This window comes from Ursus arctos, unplaced genomic scaffold (assembly GCF_023065955.2).
Source record: "Ursus arctos isolate Adak ecotype North America unplaced genomic scaffold, UrsArc2.0 scaffold_6, whole genome shotgun sequence".
In the NCBI taxonomy this organism is placed as follows: Eukaryota; Metazoa; Chordata; class Mammalia; order Carnivora; family Ursidae; genus Ursus; species Ursus arctos.
In genome coordinates this window covers 24,572,312-24,590,938 of record NW_026623078.1, presented here as the reverse complement: position 1 = coordinate 24,590,938, position 18,627 = coordinate 24,572,312, and the positions used below count along the sequence as shown (strand labels likewise).

At 34.6% G+C, this 18,627-nt stretch overlaps 1 protein-coding gene across 7 annotated transcripts in view; it reads right to left on the bottom strand.

Annotated features, from left to right (window-relative positions):
* The window catches only part of CSPP1 (centrosome and spindle pole associated protein 1), a 332,365-nt gene that overhangs the window by 212,810 nt on the left and 100,928 nt on the right, over nucleotides 1-18,627 (bottom strand). For 6 of the 7 annotated variants that reach the window (XM_057308135.1, XM_057308136.1, XM_057308139.1 and 3 more), the window contains 7 exons: nucleotides 15,315-15,467; nucleotides 12,108-12,220; nucleotides 10,041-10,190; nucleotides 9,504-9,650; nucleotides 6,480-6,584; nucleotides 4,444-4,510; nucleotides 3,555-3,672 (listed from right to left, as the gene is read on the bottom strand). In XM_057308135.1, the coding sequence (XP_057164118.1) occupies nucleotides 3,555-3,672; nucleotides 4,444-4,510; nucleotides 6,480-6,584; nucleotides 9,504-9,650; nucleotides 10,041-10,190; nucleotides 12,108-12,220; nucleotides 15,315-15,467 (853 nt within the window). The remainder of the gene's footprint in view (nucleotides 1-3,554; nucleotides 3,673-4,443; nucleotides 4,511-6,479; nucleotides 6,585-9,503; nucleotides 9,651-10,040; nucleotides 10,191-12,107; nucleotides 12,221-15,314; nucleotides 15,468-18,627) is intronic. The other variant, XM_057308138.1, reaches the window with a different exon arrangement.

The window sequence follows — 18,627 nt, the reverse complement described above, 5'->3', positions numbered from 1 at the left end:
AAAAAGAAAAAAACAAGAGGCAGTAATGACAGAGACCTAATCAGTATGGACATGAGTAAAATATTGAAACTAGAGTTCAAAATAAGAATTATAAAGATACTAGCTGGGCTTATGAAAAGCATAGAAGACACTAGGAAAGCCTATCCTGGAGAAATAAAAGAACTAAAATCTAATCAAGTCAAAATTAAAAAGGCTATTAATGAGACTAATAAAAAAACATGGAGGCCCTAACTGCTAGGATAAATGAAGCAGAAGAGAGAATTAGTCATATAGAAGACAAAATGATGGAGAATAAAGAAGCTGAGAAAGAGAAAGATAAACAACATCTGGATATCGAGAGGAGAATTCAAGAGATAAGTGATACCGTAAACCAAAACAATATTAGAATAATTGGGATCCCAGAAGAGGAAAGGGAGGGCAGAAGGTATGTTGGAGCAAATTATAGTGGAGAACTTCCCTCACGTAGGGAAGGAAACAGGCATTCAAGTCAGGAGGCACAGAGAACCCCCCTCAAAAATCAGTAAAAATAGGTCTACACCTCGACATACATATAATAGTGAAACTTGCAAATGTCAGAGACAAAGAGAAAATTCTAAGAGGAGCTCAGGACAAGAGGTCCATAACCTACAAGGGTAAAAATGTTAGACTGGCAGGAGACCTACCCACAGAAACCTGGCAGGCCAGAAAGGACTGCCATGATATATTCCGGGTGCTAAAAGAGAAAAATATGCAGCCAAAAATACTTTATCCAGCAAGGCTGTCATTCAAAATAGAAGGAGAGATAAAAAGCTTCCAGGTCAAACAGAAACTAAATGAATTTGTGATCACTAAACCAGCCCTGGAAGAAATATTAAAGGAGATCCTTTAAACGAAGAGAGAGCCCAAAAGTAACACAGGCCAGAAAGGAACAGAGACAATATATACAGAAACGGGCACTAAATCCATATCTTTCAATAGTTACTCTGCTTATAAATGGGCTATAGGCCCCAATCAAAAGACAGGGTATCAGACTGGATAGAAAAGCAAGACCCATCCATTTACTGTCTGCAGGAGACTCATTTTAGACCCAAAGACACCTCCACGTTGAAAGTGAGGGGATGGAAAACCATTTATCATGCTAATGGACAGCAAAAGAAAGCTGGGGTGGCAATTCTTATTATCACACAAATTAGATTTTAAACCAAAGACTGTAATAAGAGATGAGGAACGACACTGTATCATAATTAAAGGGTCTATCCAACAAGATCTAATAGGTGTAAATATTTATGTCTCTAACATGGGAGCAGCCAAATATATAAGGCAATCAATAACTAAATCAAAGAAACACACTGATAATACTACATAAGAGTAGGGGACGTTAACACCCCACTCACTGCAATGGACAGATCATCTAAGCAGATGATCTACAAGAAAACAAGGGCTCTGAAAGACACACTGGACCACATGGACTTCACAGATACATTCTGAGCATTCCATCCTAAAGCAACAGAATACACATTCTTCTCCAGTGCACATGGAACATTCTCCAGAACAAATCACATCCTAGGTCTCAAATCAGGTCTCAACTGGTACCAAAAGTTTGGGACATTCCCTGCATATTTTCGGACCATAATGCTTTGAAACTGGAACTCAATCACAAAAGGAAAGTTGGAAAGAACTCAAAGATATGGAGGCTAAAGAGCATCCTACTCAAGAATGAATGGGTCAACCAGGAAATTAAAGAAGAATTTTAAAAATTCATGGAAACAAATGAAAATGAAAATACAACTGTTCAATATCTTTGGGATGTAGCAAAAATGGTCTTACAAGGGAAGTATATAGCAATACAAGCCTTTCACAAGAAACCAGAAAGGTCTCAAATACACAACCTAACCTTACACCTAAAGGAGCTGGAGAAAGAACAGCAAATAAAGCCTAAACCCACGAGGAGAAGAGAATTAATAAAGATTAGAGCAGAAATCAATGAACTAGAAACCAAAACAACAGTCGAACAGATCAACGAAACTAGGAGCCGGTTCTTTGACAGAATTAATAACATTGATAAACCCCTTTTATCAAAAAGAGAAGAGAAAGGACCCAAATAAATTAAATCATGAATGAAAGAACTCATGACCAACACCAAAGAAATACAATTATAAGAACGTATTATGAGCAACTATATGCCATGAAGCATATCTAGAAGAAATGGATGAAGCAATATGAAGCAATCTAGAAGAAATGGATGCATTCCTAGAGACATATGAACTATCAAAACTGAACCAGGAAGAAATAGAAAACCTGAACAGACCCATAACCAGCAAGGAAACTGAAGCAGGAATCAAAAATCTCCCAACAAACAAAAGAGTCCAGGGCCAGATGGTTTCCCAGGAGAATTCTACCAAACATTTAAAAAAGAACTAATACCTAATCTTCTGAAGCCGTTTCCAAAAATAGAAATGGACGGAAAACTTCCAAAGTCGTTCTGTTAGGCCAGCATCACCTTGATTCCAAAAGCAAACAAAGAACCCACCAAAAAGGAGAATTACAGACCAATATCCCTGATGAACATGGATGCCAAAATTCTCACCAAGATACTAGCTGATAGGATCCAAAGGTATAGTAAAAGGATTATTCACCATGACCAAGTGGTCTTTATTCCTGGGCTGTAACAGTGGTTCAACATCCGTAAGGAAAGGACAACAATCATATAATCCTCTCACTAGATGCAGAAAAGGCATTTGATAAAGAAGATGTGATATACATATATAATGGATTATTCAATCATCAAAAAAAAAATGAAATCTTGCCATTTGCAACAACGTGGATAGAACAGGAAGGCATTATGCTAGGCAAAATAAGTCAATCAGAGAAAGACAATTATCATGATATCTCACTCATATGTGAATTCAAGAAACAAAACAGAAGATCATAGGGGAAGACAGGAAAAAATAAGACAAAATCAGAGAGGGAGAGAAACCAGAAGACTCGGAAAAAAATGAGGATTGCTGGAGGGGAGGGGGGCTGGGTAACTGAGTGATGGACATTAAGGAGAGCACATGATGTAATGAGCACTTGGTATTATATAAAACTAATGAATCACTGACCTCTACTTCTGAAACTAATAATACATTGTATGCTAATTAACTGAATTTAAATGAAAAAAAATTTAAAGAGTAAAAGCATATTGGTTAAAGAAAAAGCCACTTTGCCAAAAAAGAAAAGAAAGAAGGAAAGAAAAAGAAAACCTACCACATACTACAAACACAAACAGACTTAATAAATCATATACTACTTTGCATTAGTTGCACTGAGTCCCGCCACTAGGATATAATTATTTAACTATATTTCTTTTGGGGGAAAATATATTTCAATATTACAATTTCACCAACAATCTGTTAAAAACTTTTCTCAAAACTTTTCTAACTATCCATTCTAATAAATGTGATTTTACAATAAAGACTCATTAATCCTGTTTCAAAACTGTAGAATTACTGGATAGGTTCTGATTCACGTATAATTCCTTTTCCTGAACACAAGAACAATAAAACAAACAAAAAACGCAAGTTGAAACTTGCCTTATATGAATTTCATCATCACTGTCCATGTGTAGCAACCGCCCTTGTAGACGCCGTTCTTCACTACGAAGCTGTTTTCTCATTTCTGATAACTCCATAATTACATTTTTTTTCTCCTCTTCAAATCCACATTAATAAGTAAAAGATAAGACAGGTATAAGAACAGAAGATTAAACATTCAAAACACAACCTGACTTATCACAAAACTAAAATGCTCAGAGACACATTTTTATGAGTTATTTTTAATGTTTTATAAATACAGATCGTATTTATGAATATCAATAAGATACAGGAACTACCAGACTTAAAAAATATTCTTGGGGTGGGAAGAGTACAACTATAAAGAGGCAGCACAAGAGAGTTCCTTTGTGGTGATGCCACGGTTTGTTTTTTTTTTTTAAAGATTTTATTTATTTAATAGAAAGAACATGAGCAGGGGAGGTGGCAGAGTGTGAAGGAGAAGCAGACTTGCCACTGAGCAAGGAGCCTGATGTGGGGCTTGATCCCAGGACCCCGGGATCATGACCTGAGCCAAAGGCAGACACTTCACCACTGAGGCACCCAGGCGCCCCTGATACCACAATGCTATACCTTGATTGTGCAGTAGTCGCACAAATTATACATAATACAAATGCACAGAACCACACACAAACACATATCAATTACTTTGTGTTAAAATTGTGAGACCTGATGGAGGTCCATAGAACATACCGATGTCAATTTCCTGGTTATTGTTTTATATAAGATAGTACCACTGAGGGAAGCTGCAGGAAGGGTACGCAGGACTTCACTATGCTCTTATGCAACATTCTGTGAGTCTATAATTATTTCAAAATAAAAAGCTTAAAAGGGAAGTATTACAGGTTACAGACTTAATAATTAACTCTACCTTCTGCACGGAGCTGGTTTCGCCTGGCAGGTACCGGAGGAGACTGTGCCCTGGATATGGAATTTTCCTGTTTAACAATCATAACAAAGATATACTCAGTATGTCTTCCCTACTCAGAAGCTTGAAAAGAATAATTTTATGAAGTAACTATATGTAAAAGAAACCAGATTTTCCACTGTCCTACCTATATACTTACCTACATGTATTTTTCCTTCCCATCACAATGGGAAGACAAAGACAATCCCATCACCTGTTCTCTGCACCTGTTAAGTGACTCCCACCTCCTCCCATCACTCTTTTCTCAGCTTATGCTTAAAAATCTCTTCCTTCTTGGGGCACCTGGGTGGCTCGGTTGGTTAAGTGGCTGCCTTCGGTTCAGGTCATGATCCTGGAGTCCCAGGATCGAGTCCCGCATCAGGCTTCCTGCTCAGGGGGGAGTCTGCTTCTCCCTCTGACCCTCCCCGTGTTGTGCTCTCTCTCAAATAAATAAAATCTTAAAAAAAAAGCAAAAAGCAAAAAACAAAAACCCTTCCTTCTTAAAAAAAATTCTTATCTCCTCCATCACTATCTACTGTCCCTTCTCTACTTCCCTCTACAGCCATCCTTTCAAGAAGAATAGGTACAACACGGTGTCTACTTCCTCATGCCTATTCCCTCCTCACCACACAGCTACTGCCTTTGCTTCCATACCCTATCACTCCACTAACACAGCTCTCACCAAAGTAACCAGGTGATCCCCAAGTGACACATTCAATGGGCATTTTACACCCTTGTTTTACTTGGCCAGTACCAACTGATATAGCCATTCTCTGTCACTTTCTCTGTCTCTATTTCCTTTCTCTGTTTCTTAAATATTTAATTCCCTGGTGTTCCATCCTCAGCCCTCCTTTCTTCCCCCAAACTATTCCTAGACAATTGTATTAATCTGACGAGGAACAATGTTAATGGCTTCCAAATCTACAAAACCAGTCCAGAGCTCCTTCTTTACCCACAACCCATATTTTCAACCACCCACTCTATATAAATCTCATAAGAAACTGGAAAGTTGTCACTGATGCCTACACCCCACACACACAGTCTGTAAATGCCATTATTTGTGTCTCTTGAGTAGGTCTTGAATTTGTCACCCATTCTCAGTTCTTAATGTCACTGCCTTTAAGTCCTGAAAGTCTCACAAATGCACTTCTCCAAAAACCACTGTAACTTCTCTCCATGTTTATGGTCTTACCAGCTTCTAAAATACATCTCCACACCAGTGCCTGAGAACATTATTTAAGACAAATAGGGCCATTCTCCAACTTATAACATGTCATTCTCCTACTGAAAGTATTACAAAGCATCCCCGTTCATTATCTACCACAGACCTACTAAATCGGAATCTCAGAGGGTGGGATTCAGGACAATGTTCTAACATTTGCTTTGTCTATTCTGGTAATTGGTTCATTTGGTATCTACTCTTCTATGGGAATAAAGTCAAACTCCATACAACATCCTACTTATGTCTTGACCTCCACCTCTTTTGTCACCCTGGTCAGGCATTATGAGGCCAGAGCAAATCATGTTGTATTCTTCTCCATGTGTGCCATACGGATTACACTTCCTTCCATGATTTTGCACATCTCCTCCTCCTCTTTACTGAAAATTCCTACTTATTCTTCACGAGTCAACTCAAGGATCAACACTTCTGGAACATTTCCCCAGCATTCTTTTGATCATAGCTCAGTCTAAAGCATAAGGGACTTCATTAGCATAAATATAGCTAGCCAGACAATATATTATCAAAGAAAAGGCCTTCTTGAGAGGGCTGGATACAAACCATTTGCTTAATTATAATCTGTCAAAAGAATTTACACTTCATGGCACCAAGTATTATCAGTTACAGCTGATGCAACAAATAAATTCAAACATTATCTATATTTCAGATCTGAAAAAATGTAAACAGCTAAATATGATGAATAAAAAAAACTCACTCAATTCCCTAAATTCACCTAAAATAACTTAGCTAAGATTAACAAATCAAAAGAAAAAGTATATACCTGAATAAAGGAACTTATAATGCTGTCAACTGAAGGAGGTCTTTGAAGTCTACTTGCAATTTTGTTCTGAAGAGCAGGAACTACAGGAGAAGGCTGTCTCAAGCGCTGGGGGAAAAATTATACATATATATGTATGTGTATATATACACATGCAAACACATACAATATAAACACATATGTATATATACACACACACATATGTGTATGTATACATATATATGCACCTGTGTGCACAAACACCCCTAATAGTTAACAAGACCATTTAGGAAGTTCAAAATGCTTTTGCTTTTATTTAGTAAAATACTTTTTACCAAAAAAAAGTCAGAAATTCAATTATGTAAGATCAAAAACATCAGTTATGATAACAATATCAAAATCAATTTATGTTTATTAAAAACCAAAGGACTCTCAGGACAAAAAATTTCAACAAACTTAAGTAAAGCAACAGCATACCAAATATTAGGAAAACAACAAAAACAAAAAATAGACCTAAGGTAAACACTTGTCTTAATAACAAAAAGAAATAGGACAAAACAAAAAGCAAAAATTCATCTCTGGAAAATAATATAAATCAACCTCTAAAACCTAGATCCCTTATCACCAAGAGCATCATGATGAGGGAATTTTCCAGATCACAATAGCATTCTGTCTCCATAAGACATAAAAGAGGGTTTCAGTTTACAGTGTGATAAAGTTAACAGTTTCCAACATCACATTAAAATCAAAATGCAAAAAACATAAAAATTCCCAACAAAATGCAATAATAATTATCTGGTTAAAAAACACAACACACACACCTAGACCAGAGTATATGTATGGATATTAAATTGTTCATTTTGCATGGTACAAAATCAAATATTACTTTCACTGGTGACTTTGACAAAATTAGAAATATATGAGAAAATCTTTTCTTTTAAAACCCCTAGATGACCACAAGCAGATTTATAAAGACAAACTAAACCTTCTAAAGGACCACAGAGGATGAAGCAAACAAAGCATACTTCACGTAGTGAGAAAACAACTATCAAGGAAGCATAAACAAACAAAAAAGTCAGAAATTCAATTAACATGATCAAATATATTGGGTACGATAAAAATAGATGGATTTAGGTATCACTGTTCAAAAGATCATAATTCTCCGATCAGATAAAAAACTGAGTTAAAAAAAACCCATAAAACCAAATTCAACAAACCAAATATATAAGCTAAATAAAAAACAAATGGTGACGCAAAGTAAAAACTAAGAAAATGGACAAAAATATATTATCAGGCATATATAAATAAAAGAAAAGTTACGCCAGCAATGATAACTTCATCACTGAGAGAAAAATACATTAAATGGAACAAAGCTGGTTTAAAACTCTGGTACTTTACAACTGAACTAGAACAGTCATAAAACTGTATATTCCTAAGGAAAGCATTTTCTCTTAAACATAACAAATTGGCAGAAACACAATTGTGGAAAACTAACAATTATCTTTCATTTTTAAATAATTTTACAAGAAAATATTCTCTGTGTTTTCCACTCAATTTTGCTATAAGACTAACATGGCTCTAAAAATATTAATGCTATTAATTTAAAAAATGAATGACATTTGAATAATATTTTAAAAGGCAGAACAAATATATATCCAACTTTAAGAATGAAGGGTATTGCCTAACATTACTAGAACACTGCAAATAAATAAAACAAAAAACACAGGTGCTACTTATAAATTCTCTTTTAAAAAATGTTTCAGCAGATTCTAACTGCAAACACTTAGTTCTATCACCATAATATCCTGGGGTGAGAAATCAAATAGTTTATCTGAACCCATCAAAAATGGCTCACATTGTCTATAATAGGTTACACACTGAATAGTGTACCAAACCACATCATAAATACAGAAGAGCCCACTGGTTAAAAGTAGTCTTTTTGTGAATGCTGCTTAGGAGAAATAATCTAAATTTCTGAAAATCATTTTCTTAAATTAAATTGGGCTAAACCTATAGCACATACAGAGTTTTTCAAAGTGTGGTCCACAGGCCAACTACATCTGAACCCCTAAGAATGGTTGTAAAATGTAGATTCCTGGACTACCTCAGACTTATTAAAATCAGACACTTTATAGGTAAGACTTGAAGATGCATTTTTAACAAATCCCCAGTGATACTTATGCATATAAAATTTAAAATATAGCTTTGAGGGGCGCCTGGGTGGCACAGTGGTTAAGCGTCTGCCTTCGGCTCAGGGCATGATCCCGGCGTTATGGGATCGAGCCCCACATCAGGCTCCTCCGCTATGAGCCTGCTTCTTCCTCTCCTACTTCCCCTGCTTGTGTACCCTCTCTCGCTGGCTGTCTCTCTCTCTGTCAAATAAATAAAATCTTTAAAAAAAAAAATATATATATATATATAGCTTTGAAATATGAGCAAGGGTGTAAACTGGAGCTTCATAAGTGGCTTCCTAGAGAGAAAACCTCTGTCTGAAAACTTTGATCCACCACACACCTAACAGTGAGTATCAACGTGGCTCAGATATGGACTTCAAACCAGTCCACTGTGAGCCACCAGTTTCTTTTTTAATTTCCAATCCATCAAGGATAAAAGTATAGAACAGTAAAAATGACTTACTAAATACATGAAAATTTTTAAAAAGACATTACACAATTCAAGTCCAACTTTTTTATCAGATCCAACAGACATATAATTACTTTGACAAATTGCTACAAAAGTTTCCACTTACTTTCCATTTCTGTATTACTCTTATCATGAATAGCTGGCCAGGTGCTACTCCATAGACCATGGGAACAAGATTAAGAATGACTAAGGTAAGTAAACCCTTCACATTCACTGGGAGGAAAAGGGCAGCAAAGCACAGTGACATGATCTATACAGGAAGTTCGGTGTGCTGCATCCAGATGAAGTAGCAAGATGGAAGGGAGGGACAAAAGCATCTCCTCCACTCTTTTGCTTTTGCTAACAAGGCCACAGTGAAAGTGGTGTAAACTACAGGTTTAACTGACACTTTTGTCTGAAAATTACCTTTGTTTCTTCCCCGATTATATTTTCTCGTGCATAGTAGTGCTGAAGCTGCAGATTATGTTTTTCTTCCTCTTCTTTCTTCTTTCTTTCTGCTTCTTTTCGTCTTTCCTCAGCTAATCGAATAAGCTCTTCATTTTTTAGCCTTTGCTTTAAAATAAAGAGAAAAATACACACTCCATACACACATTCTATAGTCCATTCAAATATCTGCTGTCTTATTTGTCTGAAATAAAGAGATAAAATTAAAGATACAGATGATACAGTGGTCTTTAACAAAAAGAAGCTATTTAATAATAAAGCATTAGTCATCTTTTTATAACATCCTGGTCAGCCTAAACTAATTTTTGGCTTAAAAAAGTCATCATTTATCCCTTTTCTTAGTCTTCCACTTTAATAAAATAGTATCCAATAAATGGATATTGCTCTGGTATTTTCTAAATGTACTCTAGGACTGTTCTCCTCTGTAATACCTTTCCAAGTCAAAATAAAGATTTCACTTCCAGGTTAAGTAGTAAAAGAAAGTAGGGAAAAATGCACCTCCTCCTCTTTCTCCCTTTTCTTTTCCTGTTCCTCTTCATACTCTTGCTGGATTCGTGCTCTCTGTTCTGCAAGCCGTTTTTCTTCTTTTTCTTCTGCAATTCTCAGTCTCTCCCGCTCTGCTTCCTCTCTTTGTTTCTTTTCCTCAATCTAAATAATTAAACCCAGTTATTACTTTGAAAAACTAATGAAAGTTAGAATACCATGTAATATTTTCTTGTATACTATGAATTCAACATTGATACCCTCTTTTTAAGTTCATAAATTCTCCAGCTTCCTATATTTTATTAGGAAGGCTACATGATGTAATATTGAGATTTGAGTAAAATTCCAGCTCTACCAAATACTTACTCACTGAGTGACTTTAAGGAGACATTCTTACTCAGTTTTGTCATCTGGTAGAAAGAGTTATTAATGTCTCCCTCTCCAAGGAGGCTTAAAGAACTGAAGTGAAACAATGTATGTAAAAAAATAAAAACTCCTCCTGTTTACACATATCCAGTAAATAACTCATGATTATATTACTTTATAATGATCATTATTATTATGTCTCAAAGTTCCTTGGCTTGATTAGTATCCTGAAACAACAGTGTAGTATTTTAGCATTTAATCATTCCTTATGCAAGAACCCCTTCCCCAGAATGCCCTTTCTTCTTTCCTATCTACTGGCAAGTGGTAAGGTAAACAAGTATCTTAGCCACGAGGATTCATAATTAAGTTTCATCTTGAATGTCACCTGGGGCCTAAAGTGCTGAGTACTCTGGAGAAATATTCTAAGGCAAAGTCTAAGATCTGAAAGGAAAAGGACCCTGAGATATAGTTTACATCCTCCATGAATGAGGCAGAGAAGAATGGCAGCAAAGGTATTGGGAATTCAGGATGCTGGTTTTAAGGTTATCAATAGATTTTAGTTACTTTTAAATAAAATGGTTATGGCTATTCATATTATTTTCATTGTTCTTGTCTACATTTCGTCTAGTTTCAAGGTTGTTATATCCAGTGTTATCAATCTTTTCAGCTCTAAAACCTTTACTCTTCTTACATGTCCTATGATTTTACATGTGAGGGCTACTTCCAACACTTTTTTTCAAACAACATTATTAAATATGCACAATCCTAATATTTAGTACTAACAGGGTAAACATAATCACTTCTTCAAGTACAGTATACCCAGACAAAAGCTCAATTATGATCTATACAACAAAACCTCACATTTAACACTCAGTTCCCCCTTCTTCCTATTCCACCAAAAAAAAAAAAAAAAATCACAATCACAAAGTCACTTCTCCATTAAGGGTCACAATCATAAATGGATTACACACCTAAGAAATCCACAGAAATGCCATTCCAACAAAAATGCTACACAGCAGTTCAAGAGAAAAGAGGAAAGCTATCATCTAGGTAAGTTGTTTTCAAACTGTATAATACAAAGGTGCTTCACGGGTCCTGCAAATATTTTATCAAATTTTATCTTTCACCTCAGGCTCCACCCCTAGTATTCAACACAGGAGCAGACATAGTATGGGTATTCAATAATTCTGTTTGCTTAATAAACCCTTGATACTCAAGTGTCTTCCTTTGGGCATTTTTACTATTTTTAAATGCTATTTGCTTATATACATAAATGAGGTAAATAATTGCAAAATGTGATTATATCTGATTTTTAATCATTTACAAACTATACTGAGCCAAGAATATATCATTTGGAAAAAAATTATTGATTTTCTACTAACACAAGCATCTAGAAATATTCATTCTATGCCTACTAAGTGAATATTTTATTAAGTCAGTTTTAGGTATGTCAGCATTCTTTAACAATTAATGATTTAATGAAGTTTAGAAAAGAGTAAGACAACTGGCATGCCTAACATGTCTCCATATTCCTTTTTCAGATATAAATGAAATAATATCATTTTATACTACCTATATCTGATGTAAATGAGATATCTTAAATAACTGTGGAGGTATTTTAGAATTTATTCTTTATCCTATGAATAAAATCTTTGCAAGTTTAATTTATTACAATTCTAACAAAACTTTCAAACTATGATAAAATAAGCACTTCACCTGAAAACGAAGAAAATTCTTGTATAATTCTTGCTGTTTAATCTGAAGTTCAGTTGGAGGCTCACAAAATATATTTCCCCGAGCAAAAGGAGAGCTCTGTGTTTGCACATAACCTTGAAAGAGAAATTTTGCAAAAACATACCATTACTCAATGGTTAGAAAATACAAAGGTTACAGAATAAAGTTTGCTAATAAATCCATATTGTGAATAAATGTGCTAACTACAGAAGTCCAGAGGTCAAAAATCAGAAGAGGAAGGCTGGGATTAGAATCTGAAGACCAGATGAAAAGTAATGAGAGGAAGAAAAATGGTGAAACAAAAAAAGGTAGTTGAAAAATCTACTATGTCTAAATCTGAAAAGACACCAAGGAAACAAAAGGTAATAGCCTAAACAATTTTAACTGCAGCAAAGACTTAAAGTAAAATTTATAGAGAGAAAAAAGTACATTTAAGTTCTTATGTAAACACCCTTTTCTTAAGAATATGCTTAATTATATATTAAAATCTAGTGTGTGTATATATATATTAAAAAATTTATTTTAGAAAATCAGTAATTCCAAAAGTCTTTTCATCTATCATTTATGATAGATTAGAAAGCCAGCTCTGAAAATATTTTTCCAAATTAGAATGATACTTTTATCAGTACAATAATTTTTATTTAAAAATTCTATCAAAGTAATGGGATATAAACATGAACAATAAAAATATGCTATGTGTTCCTATAAATAGAATTATACACTCTGGGGAAGGATTAAATGATTTCATTAAGGCAACCTGAAAAATAATTATACCCCAGGAGTCTCTCCTTAAATGCAGGAAAAATATATTTAAATTTAAGTCTCACATAACTTTTTATATTATTTTTTAGTTACTGACTCAGTCTTTATACCATCGATCTAAAGCATTTCTTTCTCTCACTCATGCTTTGCAGTTTAGCTGCCATTTAGTCCTATTTTGCCTTTGTGTTTAAATTTACTAATGCTTATTTGAATAGATCAGGAGAAAGTCAAATCAATAAACATTAAAATGTTATAATGAAAAGGTGGATTAGCAAAACAAAATTAAGTTTTTAAATGTAAGGTTTTTAAAAAATAAATTTCAAAAATAAAATCATAGGGAAACACATGCTCTAAACCCATGGAAATGTATCTAGGCATCGTAATAAGCTAAACACTAAGTTTAAGTCAAATTAATATGGACTTCGTAAATATGGTTCTTCATCCTAGAACCATAAAGTAAAAGAAAAACAATGAACTTTAGGAAAGTCCTCAAATAGGCCTAATGAAGAGAAAACTTTTAAGCACACTTTTTTATATTTTCAGATATATTCAGGTTCCCTAAGGCCTTTAAAATATTAAATGCCACGTGTATATGTATGTGTAAACATACATATACATATGTAAGCACACACACACACACACACACACATATATATGCTAGCACAGCAACAAATTAGGTGACTAGATAGTTTCTTGCATTCAGAAAGTCTATTTTAGGTTAATCATTAGGGAACTTCAATACACACAAAAAAGGGAAATTTTAGCATTTTATAATTTTGTATGATTTCTTAAACGAAAGCACCCTACCCACAATACCAGCACCAAACCCTGGCAGTATACAGAAAGGTAACAGGCAGTAAATTCTGCTGTGCATATTCAGTCATCAAGCTTGTGTGCTTTCTTGGGAAAGGGTCACAGAAACTTGATTTTTTTCCAGTGTTTTTGCTTGATAAGCAGAGCTAGTTGCCTAAGTCGTTATTAATATGATAGAGAAAGTTCCGGGTGAAGACAGAACTTCAAACAATACCAGATGTGGCAGAAAAGGGTAAGAAAAAGTATGTAGAACTGGGATCTCAAGACAGACTACTAGAAGAAACAAATGAAGAGAAAAATAATGATATATCAAAAAGAAGTCAAAATTTCCTTCAATAAAATGAAAGGTGTTTTTACTGCACAATGAATTTACAAAGAGTGGAAGCTAAATTAATAATTAGATAAAAATTTTAAAATTCAGTTTTAGTGCTCCAAAAATGAAGAGTGGATCCACTAGGTAAAAATCTCTTGTGGATCAAAGTAAGAAAGCACTTTCTCGTAATTACAGATCCAGCAGTGGTACAGGCTGTCTGCGGAAATGACAAGTAGCACATCTCCTAAAATGTTCAAAAAGAGCATAGAGATTAGCACTACCATCAAAGGCGTGAAAGATGAAAGGCTGGTGATTCTAATCATAGCTCCCTATTTAATCTGCCCTGTTTGGCCAGGCAGTCATATGGGTTAAAAATTTTAAAAATTTTTTGAAGACTATATGATCAGTCAGGAATATTTTAGAAGGACTTTCTAACATAAAGGTCTTTACCAGTCTAAAATCAAAACTTTAATGGAAGTACAAAAGCAGAATTTGTAGTAAATAAATGGTTACTTTTACAGGCATCAAAATATAGTGAAAGGTGATAGATATATCCTTTAAACTTCCTTTGATTTTAAAATATGTACATACTTTCATATATGCTTGATAAAGAAAGATGATAACTTTCCCTGCCAAGTCATAAAGAAAGCTACTGAATAATTTCCTATTTCTAGAACCTTTAATTAAAGGATGTTGTTTGATAGCAAATCAAAGATATTGCTTAAGAAAGGGAGATGTGACCAGATATCGAATTAAACTTTTTAAAAAAAAATAACTTCATTTCTTTGACCTTTGTGGTTTTACAAGGGGAGGGCAAATGATTACAAAATAAGAAAAAAATAAAATTAACAAAATAAAAATAAAGTAAAACAAAAATAAGCAATTTATTGGTACAATATCATATCACATCTGATGCATTTTCACTAATTCAAAAAGTTATGGGTATAAGAAGCAAGAGAGACTATTTGTCTGTTTATGTGTAAAGAGACTATTTAGGATTTTAAGAAAGTCCTCCCACCAGCAAAATAAAAATTTTAGCAGCAGCTAAAGTATACATAAGTTATAAAGCTGAGAAGAAAAACATAGTATTAAGAAGCAAAGTATATTTCCCTATTCACTTTTTTCAAAATACTTAAGAAAAGGTATTGTAAATAACATGAATACCATGTTATGCTTCCTGACTCAGTGTAACCAAGTTCTCAAAAATCACAATACGACCTTTGTCAGGCAAGAGAAGAGAAATGTTACTGAACAACTTTAGAAATGTAAACAAACAAAAAAAATAGAATGTGATTAAAAACCTGAGTTTTTATTTGTAGAATCTTCTAGGTTCTCAGCATTTGAGGTGGCTAAATTTTGGTCTAGAGATAGAACAGCCCTTTTATCTTCATATGTTCTTGCATCTGGGTTATGGTAGGCATCTATATTTTGTCTGTGCATCCTATTCAAATCAGCTGAGAGGGAAAAATAAGCCATTTATTTCAACAAATACATTTTTGTAATTAGTATGCTTAATACATTTTCTTAAAGTAGAGAATCACAGAGAAAACAATAGGACAGAGTTGGAATAATTCAATGGCATCTTGGTGTCCTGAAAATAGAAATTATTAAAACTTGTAAGATTTTCAAAAAATAACCTTATAAAATAAACTCAAAATCAGTAGAGACCTTAAGAATGTCAGATCTTTGATAAACCATAAAAACTATATTCATATCTATGTTACTTAAGAAGTTGGAATCTCTTTAATACAGAACAAACAGCAACAATTCAAAACAAGTCATAGCGAAATTTACCCAACTTCATTAGCATTCATAATGAAAAAATATAATCATGTAGTGCAGAGTTTTAAAATATATCCATAAACTCTTTTGATGGTCCTCCCTTAAAATATGGAGTTCAATTCCCCTCCCTTTAAGCATAAGCCAGAGTTAGTAACTCATTTCCTATGAATAGGATATTGCAGGATGATGCATCTGACTTCCAAATCTACTACATAAAAGAAGGAGGGACTATCTGGCAAGGAACAGAGATTTCCTGAGCCATGTGAAGGAGCCATATTGAAAACGGATTCTCCAGTTCCAGTCAAGCCTTCATACGACTATAGTCCTGGCTGACATTTTGGACCCCAAACTCATGAAATACCCTGAGACAGAAACACCCAGCTAACCCATTCACAAATTACTGACTCACAGAAGCACAAGATAATGAATGTTTGTTATATTAAAACATTACACGTTGGGTAATTTGTAACACAGCAGTAGATACTACACACACATCACAAAAATCTGAGCACAAAGAATCAGGTCAAACAAGTCAATCTTAAAAAGACACTTGAATGACTACAGAACTCTAAAGCTAAAACAAAATAAAACTAGTTCTTCTCCACAAAACAACTGGGATAAGGGACTAGCTGAAATCACAGAGAAACTAATTACGAAAAGAACTGCCAACTGCCAAGAATTGGTAAGGAAAAATTAGTTAGGTACTCTTGCAATCATCACCAAATCCTGGGATCTATCTGGATATGGGAGGCAAATGAAAAGAGAAAGATGATGATAAACTTAAGGTCTTGAACTAACAGCTGTGGTCCCTAAAAAGTCACCAAATTACACAAAAGAACTCAAATGGGAAATCACTATCTCATCATCCAAAATTCACTAGACCAGCATAAGATCACTCTATATAAATGAGAAGTCACTATGAATAACAATACATACAGTATTCTTCCATTTTCTATTACAAGAGTATAGCATAGTATAGATCAAGCTCACTCCTTGCAAGATGATAACCAGAGCTCTGTTACCAAACTAACGAATGCTCAGGGAATGCAATCTCATTTTGATATTCACTTACACAAACCATAAATTAAGAGATAAATGTCCTATAAGTAAACAAACACTAGTATAAGCTTCAAAATGAACATGTTTTACTTTACTGTTGCGATTATACAGAGTCTTCTCAATTAGATAAGTCAAAGTGTTTATGTAAAAAGAAAACTGATGTCAGCAGAGTACATAATTATTTAAGACTTTCAGATTAAGCAATCAAGACAAGTCCATATTGCTATTTCATGGAAAAACACTATCAATCAAGCAGTCACTCCTTGTCTATCTTTCTGTGAGGTGGTAAAATAAAAGGTTTGGAATCAGCTAAAAATCAAAATTAAAAAAGGCACTTTGGTGAAGAGCATAATTTGCCAATTGCAAAGATGTGACTGAAAAATGGCCTTCAGGAGTGCCTGGGTGGCACAGCGGTTAAGCATCTGCCTTCGGCTCAGGGCGTGATCCCGGTGTTATGGGATCGAGCCCCACATCAGGCTCTTCCGCTATGAGCCTGCTTCTTCCTCTCCCACTCCCCCTGCTTGTATTCCCTCTATCGCTGGCTGTCTCTCTCTGTCGAATAAATAAAATCTTTTTAAAAAAGAAAAGAAAAGAAAAGAAAAATGGCCTTCATTTCAAATGCATACCATCATATCATTTAATATAAAATTCTAGCTACAATAGCACCAAAAATCATATGTTATCTTGGAATTAACTTAACCAGAGACGTAAAGGATCTATATTCTAGAAACTACAAATCACTCTTGAAAGACATTGAAGACGACACAAAAGATGGAAAAATATTCCATGCTCATAGATCAGAAGAATAAACATAGTTAAAATGTCTATGCTACCCAGGGCAATCTACACTTTCAACGCCATCCCGATCAAAATACCAATGACATTTTTCAAAGAATGGGAACAAACAGCCCTTAAATATGTGTGGAACCAGAAAAGGCCCCGAATCGCCAAGGAAGTGTTGAAAAGGAAAAACAAAGCTGGGGGCATCCCGTTGCCAGATTTCAAGCTATAACGCTGCGACCAAAAGACAGCATGGTACTGGCACAAAAACAAACACATAGACCAATGGAACAGAATAGAGAACCCAGAAATGGACCCTCGGCTCTTTGGGCAACTCATCTTTGACAAAGCAGGAAAAAACATCTGGTGGAAAAAAGTCTCTTCAATAAATGGTGCTGGGAAAATTGGACAGCTACATGCAAAAGAATGAAATCTGACCACTCTCTCACACCATACACAAAGATAAACTCCAAATGGATGAAAGTCCTCGATGTGAGACAGGAATCCATCAAAACCCTAGAGGAGAGCATAGGCCGTAACCTCTTTGACATCGACCACAGCAACTTTTTTCATGACACATCTCCAAAGGCAAGAGAAACAAAAGAAAAAATGAACTTGTGAGGCTTCATCAAGATAAAAAGCTTTTGCACAGCCAAGGAAACAGTCAAAAAAACTAAGACGCAGTCCACGGAATGGGAGAATATATTTGCAAATGACACTACAGGTAAAAGACTGGTATCCAAGATCTACAAAGAACTTCTCAAACTCAATATATGGGAAACAATCAAATCAAAAAATGGGCAGAAGATATGAAAAGACACTTTTCCAATGAAGACATAGAAATGGCTAACAGACACATGAAAAAATGTTCAAAATCATTAGCCATCAGGGAAATTCAAATCAAAACCACACTGAGATACCACCCTATGCCAGTTAGAATGGCAAAAATTGACAAGGCAGGAAACAACAAATGTTGGAGAGGATGTGGAGAAA